This window comes from Barbus barbus (assembly GCF_936440315.1).
Source record: "Barbus barbus genome assembly, chromosome: 49".
NCBI classification, from domain to species: Eukaryota; Metazoa; Chordata; class Actinopteri; order Cypriniformes; family Cyprinidae; genus Barbus; species Barbus barbus.
In genome coordinates, this window is record NC_136727.1 from 14,098,975 (window position 1) to 14,111,530 (window position 12,556).

A 12,556-nucleotide genomic window follows, 5' to 3' on the forward strand; every position below is an offset into this window, starting at 1 on the left:
ATTATTTGTCGATGCTGATAGCCTTGTGGGCAGTGCGCTGGCATAAAACGTCATTGCACTCTGGACATCACAAAAAGCAGTAATGACAAAAATAAATCTTTAAAAAAATGAATTAATTATTCATTATATATCTTTGCAGTATGGCTATGATGGACGTGTTCCTTTAAAAAGTGCCCGCCTCTTTTATGATGTCAGTGAGAAGGCCAGGCGGATAATTGAGTCATACTTCATGCTAAACTCTACTCTGCATTTCTCATACACACATCTAGTGTGTAGGACCGCCATATCTGGTACGTCACCTCAGCTCTCAGATTAAACCACATTTGGATTACTTAAATCAGATTATACTACACATAATGCTGTGTCATGTGGTATATATGTATACTTGCTCTAGTAGTCAACATTTGAAGTGGATCAAAACCTTTCATCAACGTTGTCCTAAAACAAAAAGAATACTAGTTCTTGTCTTAGGACAACTTTGATTAACTTTTTTGATACACTTCACTACTGTACACACACACACCTGTTTGTTTTTGTGAAAAGTGGGGACATCCCATAGGCGTAATGGTTTTTATACTGTACAAACTGTATGTGCTATTGCCCTGCACCTAAATTTAGCCCTCACAGGAAACTGTGTCATACCTGTGGCATTATACAAATATATGTCCTCATTTGTCACAAAAACGCACTCACACACACACACACACACAAACACACACACACACACACACACACATATATATATATATATATATATATATATATATATATATATATATATACAACCCGAATTCCGGAAATGTTGGGAAAGAATTTCAAATCACATGAACCAATATTTTATTCACAATAGAATATAGAGAACATAACAAATGTTTAAAAAGTTTACAATTTTATGCACAAAATGAGCTCATTTCAAATGTGATGCCTGCTACAGGTCTCACACTACCTGGGACAGGGGCATGTTTACCATGGTGTAGCATCTACTCTTCTTTTCAAAACAAACAAGACGTCTGGGCATCGAGGTTATGAGTTTCTGGAGTTTTGGTGTTGGCATTTGGTCCCATTCTTGTCTGATAAAGGTTTCCAGCTGCTGAAGAGTTCGTGGTCATCTTTGATGTATTTTTCATTTAATGATGCACCAAATGTTCTCTATAGGTGAAATATCTGGACTGCAGGCAGGACAATTCAGCACCTGGACTCTTCTATTACGAAGCTATCCTGTTGTAATAGCTGCAGTATGTGGTTTTGCATTGTCCTGCTGAAATACACAAGACCTTCCCTGAAATAGACGTCGTCTGGAGGGGAGCAAATGTTGTTCTAAAACCTTTATATACCTTTCAGCATTCATAGTGCCTTCCAAAACATGCAAGCTGCCCATATCGTATGCACTTATGCACCCCCATACCATCAGAGATGCTGGCTTTTGAACTAGATGCTAATCACACGCTGGAAGGTCTCCCTCCTCCTTAGCCCGGAGGACACGTTGGAATCGTCTGACCATAAAACACTTTTCCACTTTGAAACAGTCCATTTTAACTGAGCCTTGGCCCACAGGACATGATGGCATTTCTGGACCATGTTCACATTTGGCTTTCTCTTTGCATGATAGAGCTTTAGTTGGCATCTGCAGATGGCACGGTGGATTGTGTTTACCGACAGTGGTTTCTGGAAGTATTCCTGGGCCCATTTATTAATGTCAATGACAGAATCATGCCGATGAATGATGCAGTGTCGTCTGAGGGCCCAAAGACCACGAGCATCCAACAAAGGTTTTTAGCCTTGTCCCTTACGCACAGAGATTTCTCCAGTTTCTCTGAATATTTTAATGATGTTGTGCACTTGATGATGAGATTTGCAAATCCTTTGCAATTTGATGTTGAGGAACGTTTGTTTTTAAAGTATTCCACAATCTTTTTACGCACTCTTTCACAGATTGGAGAGCCTCTGCCCATCTTTACTTCTGAGAGACTCTGCCTCTCAAAATCATCCCTTTTATAGCTAGACCTGATGTCAGTTAACTTTATTAGTTGCTAGATGTTCTCCCAGCTGAATCTTTTCAAAATTTCTTGCTTTTTCAGTCCTTTGTTGCCCCCGTGCCAACTTTTTTGAGACCTGTAGCAGGCATCTACATGATGAATGTAAGATGGTGAATCCAAGATGGCGGCACGATCAGACGCAGCGGCTGCTCCGGGTCCCAAAGACGGTGCTTTTATGTCTTTTAATGTCGTCTGTTCGTCTCCAAATACTGTCAGTTTACCGCTAACTTCAACCACGCAAACTTAAAAGACAGTTTTGCCAAAGTTCTACCAACATGTCAACTTTGCAACAAGGGGAAACAACACACTGGACTTTGTTTACACAACAGTAAAAAATGCTTACAAGGCTGTACCCCGCCCCCACCTCGGGTACTCGGACCACATCACTGTTATGCTAATCCCAGCATATAGACCACTTCTCAAACTCGCCAAACCGGTTCAAAAACAGATCACAGTATGGCCAGACAATGCCACCTCAGCACTGCAGGACTGCTTTCAGTGCACAGACTGGAACATGTTTAAAGAGGCAGCCACCTACAACAACCACACAGACCTGCACGAGTACACTGAAACTGTGACTGCTTACATCAAAAAGTGCACTGATGATGTGGCAGTCACCAAGACCATCACCACACGTGCAAACCAGAAGCCATGGATGACAGCAGAGGTCCGTGGGCTGCTAAAGACCAGAGATGAAGCATTCAGATCAGGAGATAAAGCAGCCCTCAAAACAGCAAGAGCCAATCTGTCTCCAGCTGACGTAAGGAAGACCCTATCTAGGATTAACCCACGCAAGGCTGCGGGTCCTGACAACATACCTGGCCGTGTTCTGAGAGACTGTGCTGCACACCTGACAGATGTGCTTACAGATATCTTCAACACCTCGCTGAGCCAGGCAGTCGTCCCCACATGTCTTAAATCCACAACAATCATAGCAGTACCAAAGAAATCACCTGTGTCCTGTCTAAATGACTACCGTCCCATAGCACTGACTCCATTCATGATGAAGTGCTTTGAGAGGCTAGTCATGCACAACATCAAAACCAGCCTCCCCAACACACTCGACCCGCTCCTGTTTGCATACCGTCCAAACCGCTCTACAGGCGATGCAATTTCCTCCACCCTCCACCTGGCTCTTACCCACCTAGAAAATAAAGACTCCTATGTTAGAATGCTGTTCATTGATTTCAGCTCGGCATTCAACACAATAATCCCACAACAGCTCATAAATAAACTAAACCTGCTGGGCCTTAACAATTCCCTGTGTAATTGGATCCTGTACTTTCTAACCGGAAGACCTCAGTCAGTCCGTGTTGGCCACAACACCTCGAGCACTACCACACTGAGCACAGGTGCCCCACAAGGCTGTGTGCTCAGCCCGCTGCTCTTCACACTGCTGACCCATGACTGCACTGCCAAGTTCAGCTCCAACCACATCATCAAGTTTGCTGTTGACACAACAGTGGTAGGTCTCATCAGCAACAACGATGAAACACACTAGAGAGGAAGTGGCACAGCTGGCTGAATGGTGTGGCACTAACAATCTGTCCCTCAATGTGGAGAAGACAAAGGAGGTTGTGATGGACTTCAGAAGAAACTCCGTTGACAACCCCCCACAGACCATCGACAGCTCGACTGTGGAGAGAGTCAGCAGCACTAAATTCCTGGGGGTGCACATCGCAGAGGATCTCACCTGGACCACCAACACCATGTCACTCTCCAAAAAGGCACAGCAGCGCCTACACTTTCTCCGCCGGCTGAAAAGAGCAAGTCTCCCTCCACCCATCCTCACCACATTCTACAGAGGCACCATTGAGAGTCTGCTGACCAGCTGCATCACTGTCTGGTACGGGAACTGCAGTGCTGCTGACCACAAGACCCTCCAGCGGACAGTGAACACAGCTGCAAAGATCATCGGTGCCCCTCTCCCCTCCATCCTGGACATTTTCCTTACCCGATGCTCCAGCAAAACCAACAGCATAGTGAAGGACTCCACCCATCCCTCCCACAGTCTCTTCCAGCTCCTACCATCAGGAAGACGGTACCGGAGCATCAGAGCCCGCTCCGCCAGACTGCTCAACAGCTTTTTCCCCCAGGCTGTGAGAGCCCTGAACTCAAATCACCCAGCCCCCCTCTGAAACCCCATGCAAACCCCTACCTCCTGAAACATGGACCACCCCCCACCCCAAACACCTCCCCCAGCCTTACCACACCAAAGAAAAAACTCTATGGAACGTTTTTTGTGCAATTCGAAGTGTGCTACACACAGGTGAGTGGGCCTGTACAAACCACCTGTAGTAACACACTCTCCTCTATGTGCACTAGACACTTTACACACACTACTGCGTGTACACAATCCCACAAAAGACACAGCAATATATGTATGTTTACATGCTCATGCACTACAAATCATCCTGCACTGTTCCCCAACCAGCTGCTTGACTCAAAATGTCTCTCTTTGCACATGTACAGTATTTGTGAAGCATTCGTATAGTCTGTATTTTTTATCCTTTATTCTTTTAGTTTGTATAGGGTAAATACTTATATATATATATATATAGTATACTTATAGTTAAATCTGTCAGTAGGTTAGTTGTATATAGGTTTATAGTGTTTTTTACTTCATTGTTGTATGTCTGTATTTATGTAGCACCGTGGTCCTACGAGGCACGACATTTCGTTCCACTGTATGTCCCCACATGTAGCGGAATGACAATAAAGCTCAACTTGAACTTGAACTTGATCAAGTGGATAAATGTGGAAAATTTCTCTGTTTAAACTTTTGCTATGTTCTTTGTTCTATTGTGAATAAAATATTGGCTCATGTGATTTTATTAATATATATCTTTTTTTGTTAAATATTTGTCATATATCTACATAATATATATTATTAAATTATATATATATAACATTTATGATATATAAATATTAAGTTAATTATTAAATATGAATGTTTAATTCATCAATATATTTATAAAATACTACATCTATATAATATATTGCCTCATATATGTTTAATGTATCATACATGTATATTTTTGTATTTTTTTTAATTGTTTTATTCATATATTTTATCAGGTCAGCAGGACCAAAGAAACGACCTCAGTCACCCAATACATGCTGACAACTGTCTTCTGGACCCAGAAGCGAATGAGTGCTGGAAAGAGCCGCCCGCTTACACCTACCGAGACTACAGGTAAGAAGTAAAGTGTTAAAACCTCTTTAAAACCCTCTTCAGTACTCAAAATAATTGTACCTCAAAGTAAATGTGAGCCTGGTTAGGTATAATAAAAGTTTTCCACAAAGCAATTCATTTGAATTATATTTCTTCTCTCTTTTTTCGGTTATTCAGTGCCCTGCTGTATCTGAATGGCGATTTTGATGGTGGAGAATTCATCTTTACAGAAATGGATGCTAAAACTGTCACCGTAAGGAACAATTGCTGTGCGTTTTGCTCATTTGTCATCTCAGGCAGAGTTTAAGCATTTAAGCACTCTGTTTTCCTGTCACAGGCCTCAGTAAAGCCCAGATGCGGGCGGATGGTGGGGTTTTCGTCTGGCGGTGAGAATCCACACGGTGTGCGAGCTGTCACTAGGGGGCAGCGGTGTGCTGTGGCACTCTGGTTCACTTTAGACCCCCTCTACAGGGAGCTGGTGAGGAAACGTGTTTGTCTGTCATAGAGAGCACATTCAGTCTTTGTTTAGGTTTTAGTAATGCCAGTGACATATTAACATGGTGGCATGTTTGTATGTATGTCACAAAAATGCTGTGTACTTGGAAAGTGTAGTTTAAGAGGAAGCGGAATTTTCCATTGTACATTAAGCACAAGTCCTGAGCCACATATGGCCACCTGTACAGAAGTGTTATACCCACCAGTGAAGTGTTGTCAAACCACCAAACCACTTCCTGTTCTCACAATTCACTAAAATGATGCCCCTCTTGTTTATATACACCAAGTACACATGTTTCTAAGGTCTTTGACCTGGAGTTATTTCTACACACATATCAGTGAACCCTGACCACTTTAAATGAATGAATACCTGTGCTGTACCTGGTATGACTTGTACACTGTTATAGGGGTCATATATATATATATATATATATTTTTTTTTAATCTTTTGAAATAAGCAGGGCATTGTATTATTAAAACTTATATAAGAGCACAAAACCTCTTCCTTAGTAAAAAAAAAACATTTATACAAACTGAAAAAATGGCATGTAAAATACAGTACTTGGACTTCCGATATCTAAAACCTAAATTTAAAAAAAATAAATAAGCCTGAACATCAGTGGCTCTTCCTAGTTGCGGTCAGGTTATAAGGAGGAAGTAAGATGTTCTGCACTTCTAAAGAACTAAGTATTCAGACAGATTTTTTTTTTTCGTTTATTTGTTTGTGAGGTTTTTTGTGACGCATACACCCTTTTGAATTTAATTTTAAAACTTTTTTTCAGATTGAATTATGACAAAAAGCCTTCTATTATTATATTTGTAATAAGTCAATGCAATTGAAACATTTCCTGACTCACTCCTCTAAAACACCCCACAGTGGCTCAATAAAATTCAGATCTGGTGACTGTGCAGGCCATGGGAGATGTTCAGAGTCACTGTCATGTTCATCAAACCACTGTCACCAGTCTTGCTGTGCGTATTGGTGCATTATCATTATGATGCAGGCCACCACCACCAGGGTGCAATGTTTGAACCATTGGGTGCACATTAGGGGAGTAACGGTACACGTATTCGTACCGAAAACAGTTCTTTCGGTTCAGTATGCATATGTCCCGAACAAATCATTAAATCTTTTCAGGAAATTCAAACAATAAATGGCGTTTTGATGTAGTGTGACAGATCACTGTATAAATGCTTCAGTTCAAACGGCAGCGCAGTCTTTGCTACTAGTTTTAACACAAAATAAACATGAATGAACATCTCATGCCTCATGTAATCACTCAATTAGTGTTTCAACCATAGAAATATGTCAATAAAACAACTTGTAAACAGAATGTCATGTAGCATTTCATTTACCTCTGGCATGTCATCGGTATCTTCAACTCATTAGTTCACTAGAGAAATTAAGTCTAGAGAAGAGCATTTCGCCTTAAGCATTTAGACGATATACTCGTTATATTTTACTTTACCTGTTAGTGATGTCTTAATTATTTAGGACTAATGTACATTTAATAAATAAATCTGTTATGAAACAAGTTATGATAGCCACTGTGTAAATGATTCTATTTTTTATTAGTGCTGTCAAACGATTAATCGCGATTAAATCGCATCCAAAATAAAGGTTTTTGTGTACATAATATATGTGTGTGTACTGTGTATATTTATTATTTATATATAAAACACACTCATACATTATATATTTTGAAAATATTTACATGCATTTAAATGCACATAATTATATTTATATAATTTATAGTATATGTAGATATATTTAATATACAAATTTAACATTTTTCTTAAATATATACATAATAAATATACACCGTACACACACATATATTATTTAAACAAAAACTTTTATTTTGGATGCGATTAATCGTTTGACGGCACTAATTTTGTTATATTTAAACATCAAATAGAAATTTTATAATTTAGAAGTTAATTTAAAAACTGCCTTATGTGCAGTTTACACATTTGCATACATTTTTTAAGTTGAATGTTGATTATTATATTTAAAAATAAACAGTAAATAAATTTAAGTTTGGGCTCTGTTGTTAATTGTAATCTTATATAGTAATGTAAAAGGACTCCCTAGTTTAGAGCAGAGGCTGAGGTAATTTTTTTTATTTATTATAATTGAATTTTGTTAAAGAAAGAGCAATTTGTTCAGTAAACCACTGTTTGATGTATAAAAAAGAGGCAATTTCGTTTGTTTTTTTCTCCTGCTGTACCAAAACCATACCGAACCGTGCCACCAAAACCGAGGTACGTACAGAACAATCATGTTTACCGTTACACCTCTAGTACACCCCAGAATGGATTGGTAGTGTTGCCTGTCTAGCATCAGTAGGGTGTGTAACAATATTGCGGCCAAAACCAACTATGTTAACAGTTCAGATGGGTAAGCCTCTTTGGGGCTTCTCCACATCGTAACTCCCACGGATGTGAGAAAGACAGTGAAAATGGGCTCATCAGAGAACAATATGTTCACATTATCCACAGCCCAAGATTTGTACTGGGAGCTCTCGATGAGTCAAGGTGCACATTTAATTCTGCAGTGAGTTGGGGAGCTGTGGTTTTGTTTTTTGGATACAATTTAGGTCACATCCCTTTTAGATAGCTTCCTCTTACATCAACAGTTACTCCTGAAGGATGTGGTTTATCCTTTGTGGTAGTATGCCAACATCACCCTGGAAACTGTGGCTCTCGATACACCACAAAAACATGCTGTCCTGGTTACAGATGCACCAGCAAGACACACCAACAATTTGTCCTTTTTTGAATCTGATATGTCTCCCATTATGGGTTGAAATATGATGCACAGCTGTGCTATTGCTATGCTAATTGAACCTTCACGCTCTGCTTTCACAGATGGAATGTGAAAACAGTGAATATCGACCACTAGATACTCATTAAAAATATAGTGAAGTAGAGAATAACAGTTGCTAATGTCTTTGATACTCAGTAAAACTATAGAGTATCCAAGAAGATACTCAAGTACAGTAATTAATTACATTTACTCTAATATTTTACACCTCTGGTGATGTGCTAAAATATGATGAAATATAATGTGTTTTATATCTAATTGCAGGAGAGGCTTCAAGCTGATGAGGTGATTCAAGCCCTTGATAGTCAGCACATGTCGGAGCACGGCCTGCATATAAACCCAAAAGACGAGTTATAGTCCATCAACCAATGGAAGAGAAAGCACAGGGTTCACATCATTACTTATTTATTGAATGATCAGAATGATTTTATTTTTTTACTGTGTGACACTTTGTTTCTGTTTGTGAGAATTGTATTATTATTGTTATTATTATGTGTGCATATAAAATCTCAGTTCACAATTATTCGGTTTCATACCTTTAAAGTCAACATGAAATCAAAATCGACTCAAAATTATTCCATGGTATTTCTATTCTGGTATAAAACGGAGTTCTGATGATCCCTTTTCCCTGTTTACATCAAATTACGGAAGTAATTTTTTTTTTTTTTATGTTGACTTTAAAAGAAACAGGGAACATAATTTAAATTTCTATCAAGGAAAGTATGGTTTGACTTTGGTTTTATTGAATGAAATGCCATTCATACCACCAAAGAGTGAATTGACACTGTACAACAGCATATAAACATAGCTTTTTAGATGTATTTTATATTCAAGTTGATTTAACTAGACATAATCCAAGTTACCTAACGAAACAGACTATGAAAAATGAGGATTTGCACAGTTATATACTTACTGTATATTCTTCTGTGATATTAACATACAGTAGCTATCAGTTGTTTTAATGGTGGACTGTGGTTTCCTTCACATTGTGACACCACAATGCTTTCAGATGACTTAATTTATATTGTTTACAAATGAACTGACTCGAGCTATTTTGTAGTTTGATTGTAGATGGCTATAATAGCAAGTGTCAGCATTTGATATTAGGAACCTTTTTAATAAAAGATGCTATTTGTTCCTGTTTCAAGGAATTTGAACTTAAATGTGGCATATTAATGTCCTTTCCTTTCAAATTCATTGACTCGTGTTACATATCTCTCTGTGGGTAGTTGAAATGTGCTTTGCACACTTCCCTCAGCTCTTGTTGAATTTGAACAAGGATGACAGCCACGTTTTCTCACTGATATTTAATTACATGAGTATTTAAGTCTGCTTTTACTGTATGTAATGCACAATGATGTTTGCGATATTTTAAATTAAAGATTTTATTATACTTTATTATTCTTATTTGTGTCCTTTATTTGCACCAAACTTTTGTATACATTAAGTTTGTGATATCAATCAGCATAAAAGTCAACAAAAGTCTGATTACACGTGTTTTTCTTGCTAGTTTTACGCATTTAGATGTTAAAAATACTCAAATTATTTGAGTAAATTTAAACTAAAATTCACAGGCATTACCCGTATGCATTGCATTCCCTGATAGCACACGTACGTCACAGAGACGTCTATTTTACATCTGCATTTCCATCGGCAAGATGTATTTTGTAGAGTGGTTGCTCATCTGCAATACGTCTATAGGACGCTTCCTATCAGATGTCAAATGGACGTCTATTAGATGTCTTTAAGATGTTTATGGTTTAGAATGTATGTAAAACTGACATCTTACAGACGTCTGACAGATGTTTGTAGACAGCAGATCAAGTGATCTTTAACAGACATCTTGCAGACGTACGTGTGCTATCTGGGTTGTGTTTACTAGTATCAACTAACGTTGAAAACACTAAACAATCATGTTTATAGCAAGCTCAAGGTATGCACGGTTTTGTTTGTTTAATCCACTGTTTTACCAGTTACCAATCTTTTATGTTTCTATAATGCATTTTAAATATAATTAGCATTAGCATGAACAGTTTATCACCTTACTTCACAATGCGGAGTTAAGTTATTTTCTGTAAATACGTGAGACTTCAGATTCTGCTATAGGTAAACAACCTGAAGAATAACAAGTGCAGTAAATGGCAAACTATTTGCGTTACAAACCAATGCATTCATAATTATGACAATAAATTAAAATAACATATTAACAAATATCAGTTTGAGCATACAGGTAAAACAGGAGCATATTAGCATACAGGTAAAAATAACTGAAAAAGTTCTGTACAGGTAAAATAACTGAAAGCGGATGAAACTTGAAGTCTTGCTCATTCAAGTTATAAAGGGACACGCACTCTTAGTTTGAAAATAAGGTTTCTAGTAGATCTCTTCTACAGGAAGAAGGCTTCAAAAACTATTAATATAACACTTACATATATGCATGCCATGACCACACAGGAACCCATCTAGACTTCAAAAGTGTTAACCCATCACGAGTGAATAAGAAAGCATCAGGTGTTCTCCTATAAAGACTCCAAGTCCTGCTGTTGTTTGGAGCAGTTTGATAAAGTTGAATTGATCATTTACAGTAACTTCATCTTCTTGTTTGACTATTGTTTTATTTAGACTCGGGGCAATTTATTATTCTGAACCCATCTCCCATCGTAGACATGAATCAATTCTGCAGTACAATCTTTCTTCTTTTTGGTAAGTGAGATTCATGCTATTTTAAAAGTATATATATACACACACACACACACACAATTCAAACTTTTTGTACAAGTAGTATCAACTAACTGAGGAAGCTCAAGATCATCAATATGGATTGAGTAATTAAAGTTTAAATCTGCCAACTAGTAACATGTAATGTTAAAAACTTCTTTATTCAGTATTCTAATTATATATCTATTGTTTGTACTAAGCAGACAATACATTTTCTTTATTTTCTTTTCATGATATAGCAGGAGCTTTCAGTCATGCCCTTCAAGAGAAATGGCTGAACGTCCATTTGGAACCAAAGTACGCTGAAGTTTGTGAAGGAGCTTCAGTCAAAATCAACTGTACTTTTCAGCCGAGTGGAAAATACAAAGTGAGCTGGTACTATAGCCAGACTCCTATTTCAGACTGTAGATCATCTTACAAGATACCTGAAGAACAGCGCTTTTTAAGAGAGAAAAATGAAGATTGGTCAACACTCAACATTACTTTTATCAAAGCCAATGAGAGCGGATGGTACTTCTGTAAAATTACACAAGATATTCCAACTCTCATACAAAACTGCAGTAATGGGATACAAGTTCTGGTAATCAGCACATGTATCACAGCCTGCATAAACCCAAAAGACAATGAGCCCATCAGCCAAAGGTTGTGAAAGCACAGGGCTCACATCTCAACACATATTTAAGGATCAGAATTAATACATTTTTTTGTACTGTGTGATATTTCATGGTTTATTTTGCTTTTTGACAGTTTGACAGATAATTTCATTAGTAGTAGTAGTATTATTTGCATATAAAACCTCAGTCCTTGTGTTACGTATCTCTCTGTGGAAAGTAGAAATGTGCTTTGCACACTTGCCTTAGCACTTGCTGAATTTGGACAAGGACGATAACCACTTTTAATTTTTTTTTATTTTTTACTGATATATACATTTACATGTAAGTCTGCTTTTACTCTATGTAATGCATAATAATTACAAATGTTATTTTTTTATTAAATACTGAGATATACTCGCCCTTGCATTCTTTGTGATACATATATATATACACTCACCTAAAGGATTATTAGGAACACCTGTTCAATTTCTCATTAATGCAATTATCTAATCAACCAATCACATGGCAGTTGCTTCAATGCATTTAGGGGTGTGGTCCTGGTCAAGACAATCTCCTGAACTCCAAACTGAATGTCAGAATGGGAAAGAAAGGTGATTTAAGCAATTTTGAGCGTGGCATGGTTGTTGGTGCCAGACGGGCCGTTCTTAGTATTTCACAATCTGCTCAGTTACTGGGATTTTCACGCACAACC

The 12,556-nt window shown here is 37.9% G+C and overlaps 1 protein-coding gene across 1 annotated transcript in view; it reads left to right on the forward strand.

Annotated features, from left to right (window-relative positions):
• Positions 1–10,027, forward strand: part of LOC306867531 (prolyl 3-hydroxylase 2-like) — a 56,596-nt gene extending 46,569 nt beyond the window's left edge. The window contains exons 11-15 of the mRNA XM_079413245.1: positions 140–290; positions 5,115–5,232; positions 5,389–5,464; positions 5,549–5,689; positions 8,798–10,027. Of these exons, the coding sequence (XP_079269371.1) occupies positions 140–290; positions 5,115–5,232; positions 5,389–5,464; positions 5,549–5,689; positions 8,798–8,890 (579 nt within the window). The 3' untranslated portion in view covers positions 8,891–10,027. The remainder of the gene's footprint in view (positions 1–139; positions 291–5,114; positions 5,233–5,388; positions 5,465–5,548; positions 5,690–8,797) is intronic.
• Positions 10,028–12,556: the final 2,529 nt, after the last annotated feature.